The sequence below is a fragment of the Cervus elaphus genome, chromosome 11 (genome assembly GCF_910594005.1).
Source record: "Cervus elaphus chromosome 11, mCerEla1.1, whole genome shotgun sequence".
Taxonomy (NCBI): domain Eukaryota; kingdom Metazoa; phylum Chordata; class Mammalia; order Artiodactyla; family Cervidae; genus Cervus; species Cervus elaphus.
Genome location: NC_057825.1, coordinates 57223530 through 57242372, shown reverse-complemented (window position 1 = coordinate 57242372; position 18843 = coordinate 57223530). Strand labels below are relative to the sequence as shown.

Below are 18843 nucleotides of genomic sequence, written 5' to 3'. Positions count from 1 at the left end.
TTCCCCAGAGCAACTGAGCCTGCACTCTACAACTACTGAGCCTCTGTGCTCCAGAACCCTCAAGCCACAACTAGAGAGTCCATTTGAAAGTGTTAGTTGCTCACTCAGAGTTTTCCGACTCTGCAAATCCATGGACTGTAGCCCACCAGGCTCTTCTCTCCATGGGATTCTCCAAGCAAGAATACTGGAGTGGATATCCATTCCCTTCTATAGGGGATCTTCCTGACCCAGGGATCGAACCCAGGTCTCCTGCATTACAGGCAGATTCTTTACCATCTGAGCCACCAGGGAAGCCCAGAGGGGCCATGGTTCACTACAAAAGATTCCATATGATCCAGCAGAGATCCCACATGCTGTAACTAAGACCCAACTCAGCCAAAAAAAGCAAAGTTCTGATTTGAGCAATGTTGAAGGGGGTTACGATATTAAACATGTAACCACACTTTATTTTACAGGGTCCTGTCCTGGGATGCCATGCTTGGTGACAGGTGCCTGAAAATGCTGAAATCTGTCCCTGCAAAGATATAAGTTCCCTGAGGAGACAAGAGGGGGAAGATCTGTATACAGGCCAAGGTCTTTTGAGGAGTCCTCCTCCACCCTCTGATTACTGGCAACAAAAGTTACCCACCCAGTGAAGACCTTGAGGGGTCTTTCCACCTGAAGTGTGCCTTGAATCTTATATTATTTTTATTTTCTTGAGAAAGAAATGGAAAATTTTATTTAAGCCAACCTGATGATTAATCTGGGAGACAGACTTTCAGGAAACTGAGGACGTCTCCCAGACTTTATTTTATTTTTTAATGCATCTATGCTGCAAGCACCGAATGTGTGTCCCCAGCTACCTGGTGGAGGTGCAGAATGAAAATGGGAATATAGATCATGTATTCCTCCAAAGAGCTGCCAGTTTTGCTAGGAACATCTAAAATGAATACTGTTTTTCTCCTGATGATGAGAATACTTTCTGTCTGAATCTCAGTGCCTAGCAGCCTAGGCATTTAAAATATTTGATAAAGAATGCATAAAACAAGTAGCAAACACTGAGTCTGTGTATAAGCTCCAGCCCCATTGTATGATAGATCATAGGGGAATAGAAACTCTTGTTGTTGCCAATTTTTATTAAGTAATCTATTTCTTCTTTTAAAAAAATTTATTAATAATTATTTTTGGCTAGGCTGGGCCTTAGCTGCTGTGCTGGCTTTCTCTAGTTGCAGTGAATGGGCTTCTTATTGTGGTGACTTCTTGTTGTGGAGCAAGGGTTCTAGGCCCCAGGCTTCAGCAGCTGCAGCATACAGGCTCAGTAGTTGCAACTCACAGGCCTAGTATGCAGAGTCAGCAGTTGCGGTGCGTGGGCTTAGTTGCTTGGCAGCATGTGGAATCTTTCCAGACCAGGGATTGAACCCATGTCCCCTGCATTGGCAGGTGGATTCTTATCCACTGCACCACAAGTGCATTAAGTCCCTTAATCTATTTCTTTATTTAAGTTGTAGTAGATGATATAACATCTGATGCCTACTTGGAAAGATACAAAAGGGTACACATTTAAAATTCTCCTTCTTGGGAATTCCCTGGATGTCCAGTGGTTAGGACTCAGCACTTTTGATCTCTGGTAGGGGCAGGGTACTAAGATCCCACAAATCATGTGGTACAAGAAAAAAATAAGCATAAATAAAATTCTTCCTGGTTGCACAACTGGGCAATATATTCAATCACTGAATGTTACACTTTAAATAAGTGAATTGTATGTTATGTGAATTGCATCTCAACAAGGCTGCTAGAAAAATGGAAGTCTTCCTCCTATTCTCCCATTCTTGTGCCTTGGCCACCCTGTTTTTCCAGAAACAATCTTGTGGCCTGTTTTCTTCTTCCAGAGGGATTATAGATATAGACAGGTATAGAAATACACATTCATTTACATAGAAATATATGCATATAGTAACACACATGCACATATGTATACAGAAATATATGTCACCCTCTTTTTACTTAATTAATTGATTTAATTTATTTATTTGGATGCACTGGGTCTCAGCTGAGGCATGCAGAATATTTTAATAGCATCTTGCAGGATCTAGTTCCCTGAAAGTGTAAGTGTTAGTCACTCAGTTGTGTCGGACTCTTTGTAATCCCATGGATTGTAGCTTACCAGGCTCCTCTGCCCATGGGATTCTCCAAGCCAAAATACTGGAGTGGGTTGCCATTCTCTTCTCCAGGGGATCTTCCTGACCAGGGATTGAACCTGGGTCTCCTGCATTGCAGGCAGATTCTTCACCATTTGAGCCACCAAAAAAAAAAAAAAAGGAAGCCTAGGGCTTATTTGTGACACACAGGATCCCTGGTCTTTTGCCACCATGAAAGGGGACCAATGTATCCCAGTTTTGCCCAAAACCTTCCCAGTTTTAAGGCACAAGTTTCCAAGTCCTGGAAAATTGCTCAGTCTCAGAACAATTCAATCATCCTGGTGGGTTGATCCTCTCTTCTCCCGCACCCTGCCCAGGCAATGGAGATGCTGAGTTTTATTTCATCTTGTCTGGATGGAGGTTTGATTTGTTCTCAAATGTTCCAGGATGGAGAGAGACAAGGAGAAAGCACAGGGTTAGATCGTCAGCTTTGTTTTCACCTTCACTGTCAAAGGAAAGAGCAGCATGACCGATTGCAGAACTGAACCTGGAGGCTGGATTTTCTTCAGGTTTCTTTGGCTCCAATGTAAATCAGATCAGGAGTCTTGATCCTTTTTACCATCCTTCACACCTGACTCTCTGGCAGTCTTTTTTCCCTCCACGGTCTGGATCAGGACTGGACTTGCCACTTTGACCTTTTGGGACATTTGCTCAACTATCTTCTTTTCACCTTTCCTGCTGGTCTTTGCTCAGATGGCAGAGCCAGAACTACTATTGCTGCTCTGTCTGAGCTCTGAGATTAGCAGGAGGGTTAGATTGCTTCCCCATGAGCCTTCTCCATTGGTGGAGCAGTTGGCATTACCTTTAGAGACTGCTCAAGTTTGGTAGGCTTAGAAGTTGGAGAGTGGCCCGGAGCGAGGTTCTACCTACCCGAGGCCGCTGGTGTGCGGAGACCCCGGGGGAAGCCACCGTCACCATGTCTGACCAGGAAGCAAAACCTTCAACCGAGGACTTGGGGGATAAGAAGGAAGGAGAATATATTAAACTCAAAGTCATTGGACAGGATAGCAGTGAGATTCACTTCAAAGTGAAAATGACGACACATCTCAAGAAACTCAAAGAATCATACTGTCAAAGACAGGGAGTTCCTATGAATTCACTCAGGTTTCTCTTTGAAGGTCAGAGAATTGCTGATAATCACACTCCAAAAGAACTGGGAATGGAGGAAGAAGATGTGATTGAAGTTTATCAGGAACAAACAGGGGGTCATTCAACGGTTTAGATATTCTTTTTATTTTTTTTTCTTTCCCCTTAATCCTTTTTTATTTTTAAAAAGAGTTCTTTTGTAATGTGGTGTTCAAAACAGAATTGAAAACTGGCACCCCATCTCTTTAAAACATCTGGTAATTTGAATTCTAGTGCCCATTATTCATTATTGTTTCTTTTCATTGTGCTGATTTGGTGAGCAAACCTCAGCCCCCTTCATATCACTCTCTCCTTTTTAAAAATTACATGTGTGCATAGAGAGCCCGCCTTTTCCAGGACTGTGCATTTGCAGGCTTGTGATAAATAAGATCAACTAATACAAGTGTTCCTAATGACTTTCCAATTGGCCCTGAAGTTCTAGCATGTGATTGCTTCACTCCTGGACTATGACTTTCAGTGGGAGATGGAAGTTTTTTGGAAAACAGAACTGTGGAAAAATGACCTTTCCTTAACTTGAAGCTACTTTTAAAATCTGAGGGTCTGGACCAAAAGAAGAGGAATATCCAGTTGGAGTCAAAATGACAGAGAATAATGACTAACTCCAAAGATGGCTTCACTGAAGAGAAAGCATTTTAAGATGAAAGAAAAATCTTGTCAGAAGATCCCAGAAAAGATCTAATTTTCATTAGCAGTTAAAGTTATTCATGCAGAAGTGTATACAACAGAACACTGCTCTTTTTGACTTTATTTGTACTTTTTGGCCTGGGATATGGGTTTTAAATGGACAGTGTCTGTACCAGCTTCATTAAAATAAACAAAATATTTGTAAAAACTGAAAAAAAAAAAAAAAAAAGAAGTTGGAGAGTGACAATTTTCCTCCTTAGTAAGTTTTTCTTTTCTAGAGACTTCTTCCTATCTTTTCTCCATACATTTCTGCTAGGTGCAGTCTGTGATGATTCACTTCCTGTCCTCAGCCCTTCCTTTTCCTGAATTTCTTCACTTTGTCAGCTTATGTGTCTCTCCCAAGTTTGAAGTTCTAGTTTTGGCTCTAGAACGTCCCTAGCAGCTGTGTCAACAAGTTTTGCCCCTCACTCACAGAGGCTGCTCACCAGGAGGTGCTAGTAGAGGAAATGTCTTCCTTGCGAGTACCCTGAGGCTTTACATTCACGATGAGTCTGTGGGTGGGAGGACCTGTACCATCATGCCTCTGTAATCGTCTGCCATATCTGTCTTCATAGTGGTCTCCTCTTCCTTCGTATTCCTAATCCCTCTGGTGCCCACAACCAAATACTCTTCCTGCCACTGCCTGTCCTGTCACCATAGCCACTGTCATAGTCTCTACTGCCTCAGTCATCATAGCAATCCTGGCCCCTATGTCAAACCACATCCCCATGTGCACTGGACCATCCTACTATCCTGTTTGTCCTGACATGCATATTGGCATGAATCATAATGATCTCAACACTTTTCTCCAAACCTATCATCACCTCTTCTGGACAGGTAGTCATCAAAGCTGTCTGCAGCAGGATGGGCCCTTCAGTGTGAATCTCTTGTCTGAATACCAACTTCTTGGCCGAGAGAACCAAGTATTGGCCGAAGGATCCAGTATTGGATCAGCAATGTCCATTTGAAATCTCCTGCCCTCTAGAAATCCTTCACTGATACTACGGGTAATACTGAGCAAGGAATCTAAACTCAGGACCTCAAAGTCAGGGTAACCAAAACCTTTCAGTCTGCTTGCTGGGTACATGGGATAAATGCACTGGATTTGGGATGATAATGATGCATCAACTCAGGTTCTTTGATTGTAGTGAATGTACCACCCTGGTGGGGGTGGACTCTGCTACTGGGGGTGGCTGTCGGTATGTGGGGAGAGGAGGTATATGGGAACTCTGTACTTCCTGCTCAATTTTGCTATAAACTTAAAAACTACTCTTCTGTTTTTTAAGATTGCTTTTTTGATGTGCACCATTTTTAAAGTCTTTACTAAGTTTGTTACAATATTGTTCCTGTTTTCTGTTTTTTTTTTTTCTGCCAGGAGGCATGTGGGATCTTAGCTCCCTGACAGGGATCAAACCTGCACCCCTTGCATTGGAAAGCGAAGTCTTAACCACTAGACCACCAGGGAAGTCCTAAACTACTCTCAAAAAGTACAGTCTATTTAGGTCTGCCACCCATTTTTTGATTGGATTGTTTGTGTTATTTTTGCTATTGAGCTCCGTAAGCTGTTATCACATTTTGGAGATTAATCTTTTTGTCTGACCTAAACAGACATTTCTCCAAAGACATACAGATGACCAAGAGGCACATGAAAAGATGCTCAACATCACTAATTATTAGAGAAGTGTAAATTGAAACCACAGTGAGGTATCACTTCACACCAGCTAGAACAGCCATCATCAAAAAATCTACAAACAATAAATGATGGAGACAGTGTGGAGAAAAGGGAACCCTCCTACTCTGTTGGTAGGAGTGCAAATTGGTACAGCCACTGTGGAGAACAGTAAGGAGGGTCCTTAAAAAACTAAACATAGAACACCACATGACCCATCAACCCTACTCCTGGGCATATACCCTGAGAAAACCATAATTCAAAAAGACACAAATACCCCCATGTTCCCTGATGCTCAGGGTACTACTATTTACAATAGTTATGCTATTTACAATAGCCAGGACATGGAAGCAATCTAGATGTCCACTGACAGATAAATGGATAAAGATGTGGTACATATATATAATGGAATATTACTCAGTCATAAAAAAAAGAATGAATTTGAGTCAGTTCTAGTGAGGTGGATGAATCTAGAACCTGTTATTCAGAGTGAAGTAAGCCAGAAAGAGAAATAAATATTGTATATTAACGCATATACATGGAAGCTAGAAAAATGGTACTGATGAACCTACTTGAAGGACAGGAATAGAGGTACAGATGTAGAGAATGGATTTTTCAACACAGTGGGGGGAGGAGGCGGGGCAGAACTGAGAGAGTAGCACTGACACATATATACTACCGTGTGTAAAACAGATAACCAGTGGGAAGCTGTTGCATAGCACGGGGACTTCAGCTCAGTGCTCTGTGATGACCTAGCGGGTGGAATGGGAGAGTGGGAGGGAGGCTCAGGAGGGAGGGGATATAGGTATACTTACGGTTGCTTCATGATGATGTACAACAGAAACTAGCACAACATTGTAAAGCGATGATATTCCAATAAAAAATAAAATTATCATACAATAAAAAAGTAAAATCTATTTTAAAAATGTTCAAGTCATTTTAAAAATCAACTGTTCCAGATCTAATTATGATTACATCAGATCTCTTTTTGCTATTGTTTGCATATATAACTTTTGCATGTTCACCTTACAGTTAAGGTATGTCTCTTATCTTTTATCCAGGCAGATAAGCTTTGTATTATAACAGTTCTTATGCCATACATGCTTAATGTCAATACTGATATACTGGCATTTATAGCTACCACTTACTGTTTTTAATCTCTACCTGTCCCACCTGTTTCTTGTCCTCTTTTTCCTCTTTTCTTGCTCACTTTGAATAAACCACAGATTTTTATTATTACATTTCCTCCATTAGTTATATCGCCTTTGTATGAATATCATTCTTTAAGTGATTACCCTGACTGTAACATGCATCCTGACCTAATACAGTATAACTAAATTAGTACTTTATTTTCCCAGATAATGCAAAGATGTTTGACTGCTTATTAAAAAATTTATTTATTTATTTATTTTTGGCTGTGCTGGGTCTTCATTGCTGTACTCAGGCTTTCTCGAGTTGCAGCGAGCAGGGGCTACTCTATTTGCTGTGTGTGAATTTCTTGTTGCAGTGGCTTATCTTATGCATGGGCTCTAGGGTGCTCAGGCTTCAGTAGTTATGGTGCACAGGCTTAGTCACTGCGCGACATGTGGAATCTTCCCAGACCAGGGATTGCGAATCCATTTCCCCGGCACTGGCACTTAAATTTTCAACCACTGAATCACCTGGGAAGTCTAGTGTTAGGCTGCTTTCACTGTATTTACCTACTCCCACCTTTCAAGCTGTGAGCTTCCCCAGTGGCTCAGTGGTAAAAGAATCCGCCAATATAGGAGTCACAGGAGATGATGGTTTGATTCTTGGGTCAGGAAGATCCCCTAGAGGAGGAAATGGCAACCCATTCCAGTATTCTTGACTGGTCGCAAAGAGTCCGACAGGACTGAGCACACACATATACACACATCTTGTACTATTGGTACTTATTTTAGTTTTGCTATTGTTTAGTTGCTAAGTCATGTCCAACTCTTGTGCGACCCCATGGACTGTAGCCCACCAAGCTCCTCTGTCCATGGGATTTCCCAGGCAAGAATACTAGAGTGGGTTGCCATTTCTTCTTCCAGGGGATCTTCCCAACCCAGGGATCAACCTCGCTTTTGCTCCAGGCTCTTCAAAAGTGACAGAATTGGATTTTTGGTCTCTGTATTTTGGGGGCCAGAATTTGCCCCAACTGCACATGCATGCACATGCATGTAGTTATTTTTAGTCTCATACAGTTTCTTTGTATTTTGCCGCTCAAGGAGAGATGTGTCCAGGTCAAGCATTGCAGCACTGCATTAAAGAGTCCAAGGCCCCAGTCGGTCTCACTGATTCAGATTCCAGAGCTACTGTGTAGTCACTGTGACTCTGCATGCTGTTAAAACTGGCACATACTCTTTTCCCTTCCAGCAATTTTTTATCCCATTCAGCTGACCATGACTCAGGACTCATCTTCTTTTTCCAAAATGGAAATTCTTGCATGTTTTTTTCCTTGAATATAAAGCTTGACTCTCCTAACATTTTCAACCACTGTGTTCTCCTGCCTGTGCCCTTTCCATCATAGCACTTATCTTGGTTTTATTTTTTTTTTATTTTTATTTTTCTTGGTTTTAATAATATAAATATTTTACTAAAGTAGTGTCTGCCTCCCTAACTAGATAATTGTTAAGCTTCAGAAGGGCAGGGACCATGCCTGTTTTGTTCACATCTTTATTCCCATTACATGCAGGTAGACTCATGGTCCTCCCTGCATGGTAAATAAATAACAACAATAATAAAAACCTTCCACATAATTTACAAATGGCAAGCAGATTTCTGATTCATTAGCTCAGATTGTTATTGTTCATGCCATGATCATCTTTTGAAAACGTCACAGATCTATGAAGACTAAATCCACTAAAACATATACACAAGCTAATTTCAAATGCAGGCTTCCCAGGTGGCTCGGTGGTAAAGGATCTGCCTGCCAATGCAGGAGATGCAACAGATGCAGGTCGATCCCTAGGTTTGGAAGATTCCATGGAGAAGATGGCAACCCTTCTCCAGTATTCTTGCCTGGAAAATGCCATGGACAGAGGAGCCTGGCGGGCTACTGTCCATGGGGTCACCAAGAATTGGACATGACTGGGCACATAGCCCAGGGCAATTTCAAATGGGCATTACAAATAGTCAACAATCATTTCTCATCTCACATTAATTTTCTGACACTTTCCTCATATTATCTCTTATATTCTCTCACTTAGGAGATCTGATCTCCTATTTAGTTGAGTAGAAAATGATCAACTAGTTTGAGCTCTCTCATCTATTTTCTCTTCATTTCAAAATAATTTATCTTTTCGGGGTACTTTCTAATCTCTATTTTCAACATGGAAGGCACAGCAGTCTCTGTTTTTTCCAGATACTCTGGGTTCTTGCTTTCTTAATCACTCCCTTCTATCTATAGCAACTACAATCTCCTTCATTTATCCATTTTGCTCTGTCCTCAATTTTCATTTATTCAACAAATATTTATTAAACGCTCACTAAATACTTTGCATTGTTTTAGGCTCTTTGAACATATCAATGTGTAAATGGTAATGGAATTTATGTAGGCGTGGAGGAAGACAGACAATAAATAAATATGCAAATTATAGCATCATTGACTCAATGGACATGAGTTTGAAGAAGCTTGGGAGATAATGGACAGGGAAGCCTGATGTACTGCAGTCCATGGGGTCCCAAAGAATCGGACAGCACTGAGTGACTGGACCGAAAAGATTGTATTAAAGAGAAAAATAAAGCAGGGGAGGAGTTTAGGAATTGAGGTGGGGTGGGGAGTTCAATTTTAAAAAGGATGGTCAGGAGAGGCTTTACTGGGAAGGTAACAGAACCCTGAAAGAAGTGCCAGAACTAGTCTCCTGAGTATCTGGGTGTTATGAGCTGAATTGTGTCTCCTTTGAAATGCATGCGGTTAAGTCCTGACCCTAGTACCCCCGAATGTAACCTTATTTGGAGTGCAGCCTTTTGAGCAGGAGATTAAGTTAAAATGAGGTGGTAATGAGGGCTACAATTTGGCCCACATGGAAGCTGGAAAACCAGTGAAAAGTGTTTTATACAGGAGAGACTGATATACTGGGTTAGTTATTGTTGTTGTTCAGTTGCCAAGTCCTCTCTAACTCTTTGCAACCCCATGGACTGCAGCACGCCAGGCCTCCCTGTCCTTCACCATCATCCAGAGTTTGCCCAAATTCATTTCCATTGAATAGTGATGCCATCCAACCACCTCATCCTCTGTCTGGGTTCATTATATAAGATGATAAAATGAAGATGAAGAATAGTCTTTTGAATTTAGCAATGGTGGCCACAGCATGAGCAGTTTGGTGGAGTTGTGGGAACAAAAGTAGTGTGTTTGACAAGGGGACAAGAGGAATCTGAACTGAGCAACTATGAAACAACTATGAAATACGGTTGACTGTGGAAGGGGAAGTGGAGGGTTTTTCTTGTTTTGCTTTTGGACTGAAGAAATTAAGAGCATGTCTGCATGCCAGTAGCTTAGAAAAAATAACATCTTCAAAATTTTGATGGGGACATGGCCTCTCACATATAGCCACACAACTGGTCTCATCTTTAACGCTCTTTTGAGAACACTGCTGAGGAGTTCACAGCAGTTGGGTTGTTTCTAAACCACATCTCTTGTCACTTCACTCATCTGCTCAGGAATCTTCAGGGTGTCCGGAACCGCTGCATGGAAAGTTCTACTGCCTTGGCCAAGCATTCAAATCTCCAGTTTGGCCTTTTGTGGTTTTCTCTCTTTCTTGCCCTGTTAGTGAGCTACAAAGCATGGCAGACCAGGATCAGAAGGCTTGGATGAAAAGTCATGGTTCTGTAAATAACTCCTTATGTGACTGTAGACAAATGACGTAAGTGCAAGGGCCTTGTGCTCCTTCTCCTTTCGAACAAGGAAGGGGCGTGTCGGATAGACTAGATTGCTGTAGGTCACCGAAGAAATCAGCATCTCTAAACAAGCCGTAATTCCCAGCCCGATGGCTGGATCGTCTCCCCAACTCACGTCACCCCTTCCACTTTCAGGAGCTACATGTTTTGTGCGGTCACTTATTTTTCCTGCTCTTCTTCTGGCTTTCCAAACGGACCAGGCTTTACAGAGATAACTCCTTGAAGATCGGCCACCTCCCCACCACCAGGGACTCGCCTTTCACTCTTCCCTTCACTTGGGACTGTCCTCTCCGCAGTCAGAATCCGCCACGTAGTAAGTGCTGCTTCCAACCAATCAAGAAGAAATTATCTCAGACTTTTGAAGGACAGCCGCTTCCACCAATGATCTTTAAGTATTCTCTAGCGCCTCGCTTTGAGGGGCGAGGCCAATCAGCACAATGGCCAATCGTCTCTGGGGAATGGTGTTCTGGGTACTGCCAAATCAACCAATCAGGTAAAAAAACTGCTTGGAGGGGCGTTTCTCATTGGTAAGCTCGTCCGGAAGAGGGCGGGCCTCGGGCTAAAGGCAGTACAATTTGATTGGCAGCTTTGCTGTTGACAACCCGGGAGAGCCCACCTACTCCAACAAGACTAGCGTCGGTGCCCAGAGTGGCAGAGTCTGCAGCCAATCAGCGAGCAGATGCGCGGAAAGCTCGCTCAATGGGCGATGTCCGAGGGAAGCTGTCACTCAGGTGGCGCTGGCGGAGGCCGGGCTAAGACGTGGCCGAGAGAAAGCTGCTGGACTTCCTGACCGTCTAGGCGGCGGCGGAGTCCCTAGCGCGTCCTCGCCTTGGTCGGGGATTCTGAACTGCGGGAGAGGCGGGCGCCGGCGGCTACACCTCCATGCCGGCTCGCGGGGCGGGCCGCTGATGGAGCGCGCCACCGGCCCGGGGTCGCTGGCACGGGCGCTGCTATTGCCACTGCTGCTGGGGCTCGTGGCAGGGACAGTGGCCGCGCGGCGCACCTCTGACCTCCTCGCACCGACAGCGGAGGCGGTGTTCGGCCTGGGGGCCGCGGCGGCTCCCACCTCGGCTACGCGGGTGCCGGCGGCGGGCGCCGTGATTGCGGCCGAAGTGACGGTGGAGGACTCCGAGGCGCTGCCGGCGGCTGCAGGCGAGCAGGAGTCGCCGGAGCCGGAGCCGGAGCCGGAAGAGGAGCCCGATATTCGGCCATGCGGCAGGTAAGGGGCGCGGGTAGAGCACCGGGATCACTGACCCCCTGGAGGCGACTTGTTTATGCGCGTGCGCCGCGGAGGATCCGGGGGCCGCGGTCCCCCCTCCGCCGCGACCTCTAGCTGGCCGAGGACCGCTGGTGACCTGGGGAAGAGATCGGTGCCGCCTCTCCATCCCCTGGACCAGAGAAGGGCCTCACTCTGCTCCCTGGCGCCCAGTTGTAGTTCCCTAGTACGAGCAGCATCCTCGAAGGTACCTGGAGGATGCTAGGAGAACGGACTGCGACGTGGGAAAGAAACGTTACTTTCTTTCTTTGATTGCTTTCGAGCTTTACTCGTACCCCAAGCAACTTACAGCACCCCCCCATCTTTTTTTTTGTTTTTAATGAATTACCAATTTTCTGCTAGTGTGACAGCTGTTTGGGGAAAGAACTTCACAAAGAGATTTCAACATTAAAAAAAAAAAAAAAAAATCCCTGTAGTGCCCACGCACCAAGGTTGAGGTCAGTATTTCTCTAATTGAGATCTGTGGAACACCTGCATCAGAACCGCCCGGAGATGCTGGTGGACCGTACAGTTTTCTAAGTCCCATTCCAGATTGACTGGATTAGACTGCCTCAGGGTAAGAAACTGGGATCTGCACATTTAATACGCACTGCAGACAATTCTTGAACACACTGAAGTTTAGAAGCTATGGTTTTGTTTGTTTGAATTTCGGCAGTTCTTTGATATTTAGAGGGTTTACTATATAAACATTTAATATAGGGCTGTTTTGGTTGAATTGTTTCATCTCCTTAAAAACGTTTCTTCAAGATACATGTTTTAAAGCACTTTTCATGGCTGGGCACACGTGTGAGGCATTTTAATGGTAGATTATTTCGCAGATGGCTAACCTTAGCACACCGGAGGAGAAAGTGAGATCCCATTTAATGGATGGAATGATAACAGGAGCATTAGGTAAATTAAACCAGAGGGGGTTACTGGATTAGAAAGTATTTTAAGTTTAAATGTAATAATGACTAGATTATGACAAATTAGGTTTAATTTTTCAGTTAAATATCAGAGCTTTGATCTGTATGCCTGGGTGAGGGCGCTAAGTCACTTCAGTCATGCCCAGCTCTTTGTGACCCTATGAACGGTAGCTCGACAGGCTCCTCTGTTCATGGCATTCTCCAGGCAAGAATACTGGAGTGGGTTGCCATGCCCTCCTCCAGGGGATCTTCCTGACCCAGTGATTGAACCCACCTTGGCAGGTGGGTTCTTTACCACTAGCATCACCTGGGAAGTACTAAGATTTTAGAAACACCCTTTGAATGTTTATATGTAGATGATTTCAAAATGCCAAACATTTGACAGAATTTTCAGAGGTTTTGCTAATGAATTAGCTATCCAGAAAGAATGTTTTTATTTATCTTAAACTTCTGAAGCACTTGCCCAAAGTGAAGTACATAAAGTAGAGTGGTATGTTTCATGTTTCTTAAAATACAGATCCACTAGAGCAGGTGTTTGTGGTGCTTAAAAGGCCCCCCCACGATACCCTGGGGTTACAGAGGTTAGGCAGTTAGCCCCTGTCCTCCAGCAAGAGGTGCAGTCCAGCAGTGAGGATTAAATAAGATGACCTGTAATGACATTATAGGGCAGAAGCCATGCAAATTAAGTGCTCTCAGTGTCCCATGTTTCTTGTGGGCAGTGAGTGGTACTGGGGTGAGGTTGGAAAGAAGACAAGAAAATACTCTGGCAGAATGAGTTGCTTCCTCAAAAGTGGGTAGAAATGTGGTGAGCAGAGCCTGGACTTGAGGACACAGTGAGGGGCACGGAAGCTGTGTGTTTAGGGAGGGCTTCCCAGGTGGCACTAGTGGTAAAGAATCAGCCTGCCAATGCAGGAGATGCTAGAGATTTGGGTTTGATCCCTGGGTCTGGAAGATCCCCTGGAGGAGGGCATGGAGCCCACTCCAGTATTTTTGCCTGGGAAATTCCACGGACAGAGAAGCCTGATAGGCTGCAGTCCCCAGGGCCCCAAAGAGCCGGACACGACTGAGTGCATACACACACACCCATTATTTTGTTTGTATGCATTTGTGTGTATGTGTGCATGTGAGTGACCTATAGGCACAAAAGAGTTACAAACATACATACATGTGTGCTGGGCAGGGAGGGGTAGAAGATAAGGCTAGAAAAATAGGTTGCAGCCATATTGTATATATACAGCTGTATGCTAGTAACATCATCATCACCTGGAAATGTTAGAAATGTTAGAAATCCAGAATCAGGCACTGCTCAGACCCACTGAATGAGTATCTGCATTTTAACAAGATCAGCATGCAGTTCACATGCACTGTAGTTTGTTTTCGGCTGCACCCCTTGGCATGTAGGATCTTAGTTCCCTGAATGGGTGCATGCTGAGTCACTTCAGTCGTGTCTGACTCTGTGACCCTATGTACCGTAGCCTGCCAGGCTCCTCTGTCCATGGGTTACTCCAGGCCAGAATACTGGAGGGAGTTGCCATTTCCTCCTCCAGGGGATCTTTCCATCCCAGGGATCGAACCTGTGTTGTTACATCTACCTGCATTGGTAGGTGGATTCTTTACCTCTAGCGATACTTGGGAAGCTCCCTTAGTTCCCCAACCAGGGATCAAACCCGTGCCCCCTGCAATGAAAGTGAGGAGTCTTAGCCACTAAACCATCAGGAAAGTCCCCCACACACTACAGTTTGAGAAGTGTTGTGTAGAGTATCTCAAATGCCAGACTTGATCTAAGCTTGTATTTAGGGACCGTTTCTCTGGCATTACCGTGTACATTAAAAAAATTTGAGGTGTGGAAACCAGAAGGAGCATGTTATGGCAGTGCCCATGAGAGGTGCACTGTCCAGTGGATAGAGAACAGAGGAGGTGGAGATGAGAAATTTCAGGTGGAACCTTGGTTCTTGGCAAACAAATTGATTCCTCCTCTCTTGGCACCACCGGCTGAAGATGCAGATGGGATGTCTAAGAAGTAGAGCACAGGTGGAAAGTGGAAAGATTAAGGGGAGCAGAGAGGAAAAGGTAACTGGTTGGTGTTGGACATGGTGACTTGGCAGTGCTGGCAGGATGTCTAGAGGGAGAGATTAAGTAGGAAGTTGAATGCCTGCAGGTGGAGAGATGTCAGGGTAAATTGTTGAAACTGCAAAGAGGAGCTTGTGATAAAAACTTCAGGAAATGCCCTTTATGTTTTGGAGAGATAAGCCGGCAAAGGAGACAGGTACAGCTGGCCAGGTTGTACAGGAGGCATAGGGTAAGGACTGAGAAGATGAAGGTAGTGGTAAAGATCCTGCCTGCCAATGCAGGTGGATGTAAGAGAGGGTTCAATCCCTGGGTCAGGAGTGACAACCCAGTCTAGTATTCTTGCCTGGAAAATCCCATGGACAGAGGAGCCTCGCAGGTTACAGTCCATAGGGTTGCAAAGAACTGGATGACTGAAGTGACTTAGCAAGAGAGCAAGCATACCTAAAGAAGGGGTTAAAGATTCATCCTTTCTGGGAATTCCCTAGTGGTTCAGTGGTTAGGACTCTGAGCTTCCATTGCTGGGGGCATAGGTTCAGTCCCTGGTTGGGGAACTGAGATCCTTTAAGCCACGCTTCACGGCTCCCTGCTCCCCCTGCCCCCCAAAGAAAAGATTCATCCTTTTGGCCCCACTTCCTCAGTCCCTCACTGTTAAACCTATTGGGATCGCTGATTTTCTTTATACATTCGGAGAGTGGGAGCTTATATAGACAGGTTGGAAAAGGAAGGAATAGGAGAGGAGGCGAAAGTAGTTGGCAAGCAGAACTACTTCTTTCTCAGAAAGAAAAAGAGTGAAGAGAGGAATTTCGCCTGCCAGAGAGTGAGAGATCTTTGGCAAACAGTATTGGTTAGGATAAGATGGGCTGGGGTTTAGGGGTCTGCCTAGTAGCTTAAGATAGTACGGAAAGTTTGAGAAACCTTGAGTAAATTGGTAGAATCAGCAAGAGATAAGCATGTAGTTTGTAAAAGACTTTTTTTTAAGTGCGCTACAGAAAAAAGTGAGAAAAAAGAGAGAGAGAATATCAGTTCTGTAATAATAAACCAATATCCTGTTTATTTAAACAAGGAAGATTAGGGGAACAAATTTGGATTAACCAAGCGTTTATTGCAGATAACTGTGAAGAACCATAGTCTTTGCAAAACTTTTTAAAAGTAGGAGGTGGGAAATTGAGATCTTTGTTTTTACAGGTTGTCTTTTATCTCCCAAGAAGCAGAATGCAACTTGCTCATTCTTTTTTTTTTTTTCTCTTGATGGACTTTTCATTTTCTTGTGATGGAATTTTCAATCTAAATGCTTACTCTGCATCTCAGGCATGTAAATGAGTGAATAAATAATTTTTTTTCCCTTTAAAAAGTAGCTAAAATGAACTTGTTTTTCTTGTAGCAGTCTTGTTGTCAGCGGTTCTTCTGGTGAATATTACATTTAGTTGAAATTTAAATGAGACGGTCATTGCAGAGTGTTGGGAAGAAGGTCAGACTCTCACCTCACTGTTCAGTTTTATGCATGCATGTTGGCGTTATATGATGAGTTACCAGTTTTCTGACTTCAGCACAAAAAGCAAACTGCAGGATGTCATTTGGCATTCTTGTGATGGGTTGAGCATCCTCCAATTGATATCTGACAACCTTGGAATTTGTAAAGCACTAGTTTTAGCTATCACACCAATTTTAGAGGCAAAGTTCCTTTTGCCTCTGATTCCCCTCTAACAAAAGTATCACTACATTTGACATTCATTTCATCTCTCATACTTCTTTAATTGGTACATCTGTAAACTGGAATTTTTGGATTTAATGAGTTGTAACAGGAAAACACTTCCCAAATGTAAGATGATTTAATTTCTCTTTATTTTTTTCTCCTCTCTATCCTTTACAAGCTGATCTGATCTGAATCAATGGTTTAGAAATCTAGTCTTCCTCAGATTTTCAAATTCATAATCAAGCCTTTTTTTCCCCCAACTAAAATGACCATTGAATAATAGAATTACAGGATACAGTGTTAAAAGGAAAGTCAGTTATCTGTTCACTTTTCTGACCCCAGACTTTTTTTTTTTTCACTTATTTAAAACTTTTTATTTTGTATTGGGGTCTAGTCGATTAATAATGTGTGACAGTTTCAGATGGACAGCAAAGGGACCTAGTCATAGATATCCATGTATCCATTCTCCCCCAAACTCCCCTCCCATCCAGGTGCCACATAACACTGAACAGAATTTCATGTACAATGCAGTAGGTCCTTGTTGCTTACCATTTTAAATATAGGACTATGTACATGTCCATCCCAAACTCCCTAACTATCCCTTCCCCTCGGCAACCGTAAGACCCCAGACTTTTAAAGTTGACTAAGAATCACACTGAAAGAAGAATTTGTGCATAACTTTCAAGGCAGGCTATAAGCCAAAGTAAATATACCTGGTGAGTAATGGATTATCCTTCCTGTCCTATAATTGTCTTTTTAGTGTAATTGACACCTGGACTCTGGCTTTGATATTGACAGGGTTGAAGAAACTGTTCTGTGTTCACACTCCTGGGCGCAGAGGGTGACCTGTCTTTATCACCAGCTGTAAGCTGTGGCTTCCACGTGGTCCTTCATTCCATAAATACTGTCTGGAAACTCCATCGGTTTTTTTTGTTTTTTTTTTTTTTTGGTAAGATAGGAGCTGATTGTTTATTTTTATTACAAAATGTTTTAAAATGCAGAAAGGAAAGCTGGTAGATTTTAGAAATAAGTGTGAGGGGGGAAATTTTTTTTTAAGTTTTTCAGAAAGAGACAGACTTAAGAGAACAAATTTATTATGATTGACGTGGGGAGAAGGGGTAGTTAGGAAATTTGGGATGGGCATGTATACACTGCTATATTTAAAATGGGTAAGCAACAAGGACCTACTGTATAGTACCTGGAACTCTGCTAAGTGTTATGTGGCAGCCTGGATGGGGAGTTTGTAGGAGAACGGATACATGTATATGTATGGCTGAGTGCCTTCACTGTTCACCTAAAACTAACACAATATTGTTAATTGGCTATGTGCTAAATTACTTAGCTGTGTTGGACTCTTCGTGACCCTTTGGACTGTAGCCTGCCAGACTCCTCTGTCCATGGGATTCTCCAGGCAAGAATACTGGAGTGGGTTTTCATTTCCTCCTCCAGTTAATTGGCTATACCCCAATACAAAATAAAAAGTTTAAAAAACACTGTTTTAATGTTTTCCACCCTGTTCTATTTGTCAATAACCATTTTATTTAAAAGATTTCATAGAAGAAAGCAAAGTGCTTCAAAAATGTTTAATTCTAATTAGAAACGGATATCTGCTTCCCTCACTTGGTTTATGACATTGAAAACTTAAGAGTATTTCTGTAAGGCTTAGCTGATATGTCAGAGTTATATAGTCAGTCATTTTTGGCACTATATTTGTTTATATTGGGGGCATGACTAGTCTTGTGACAGGTTTAAATAAAGGAAGTTTAATCTGAAGATTTACTTAGTAGGTGAGGACTACGAAGTAAAGCCCAATTAATATATTTGTTTTTCTTTTTTTCTTTTTTTAATATATTTGTTTTTCAGCAAGAATATATGCTTCCTTGAGTGAGAGCATATGTTTTAGGTAGAGGATTCTTGGTTACATTAAAAAAAAGCAGATTTAACCCAATCACATTTTTAATTTTGTGACTGTTTTTTTTTTTCTATGAAAGGAAATGTGCAATTTTAAAATAAGCAGTTGTTAACATAGAAACCATTCAATCGCTAGAACTTTCTACTGTCACCTACTTCTGTTTCAAATGGGAAATTTATTCAGGCCAAGTTACTGTATGAAAGAATTCAGCATTTACTTATCAGACTCTGATAAACTTAATTATAAATAGGCAGGGATTCTAGGTGATGGACGTTGGAGCAAACAAAATTTTTTAAAATTGGTATTCATTGTGGCCTAAGAGCATTTCTGCTCAGTTAAGGGCATAATCAGAGCAGTAACAGATGTGTGACATTTTGATGAGATTTCTGGGGGAAATAAAAGCTGCACATTATAGTAATATAGGAGTCGC

General features: G+C 42.9%; 2 protein-coding genes across 2 annotated transcripts in view; both read left to right on the top strand.

Annotated features, from left to right (window-relative positions):
• Window positions 1-3031: 3031 nt before the first annotated feature.
• LOC122703531 (small ubiquitin-related modifier 1) lies at window positions 3032-4158 on the top strand. The gene has a single exon (XM_043917847.1). It carries the CDS (start codon window positions 3094-3096, stop codon window positions 3397-3399), a length of 306 nt encoding a protein of 101 aa, XP_043773782.1. The 5' UTR covers window positions 3032-3093; the 3' UTR covers window positions 3400-4158.
• A 7102-nt stretch (window positions 4159-11260) lies between these two features.
• The window catches only part of EIF2AK3 (eukaryotic translation initiation factor 2 alpha kinase 3), a 79102-nt gene continuing 71519 nt past the window's right edge, over window positions 11261-18843 (top strand). Inside the window, exon 1 of the mRNA XM_043917846.1 lies at window positions 11261-11776. Coding sequence (XP_043773781.1) covers window positions 11466-11776 — 311 coding nt within the window. The 5' untranslated portion in view covers window positions 11261-11465. The remainder of the gene's footprint in view (window positions 11777-18843) is intronic.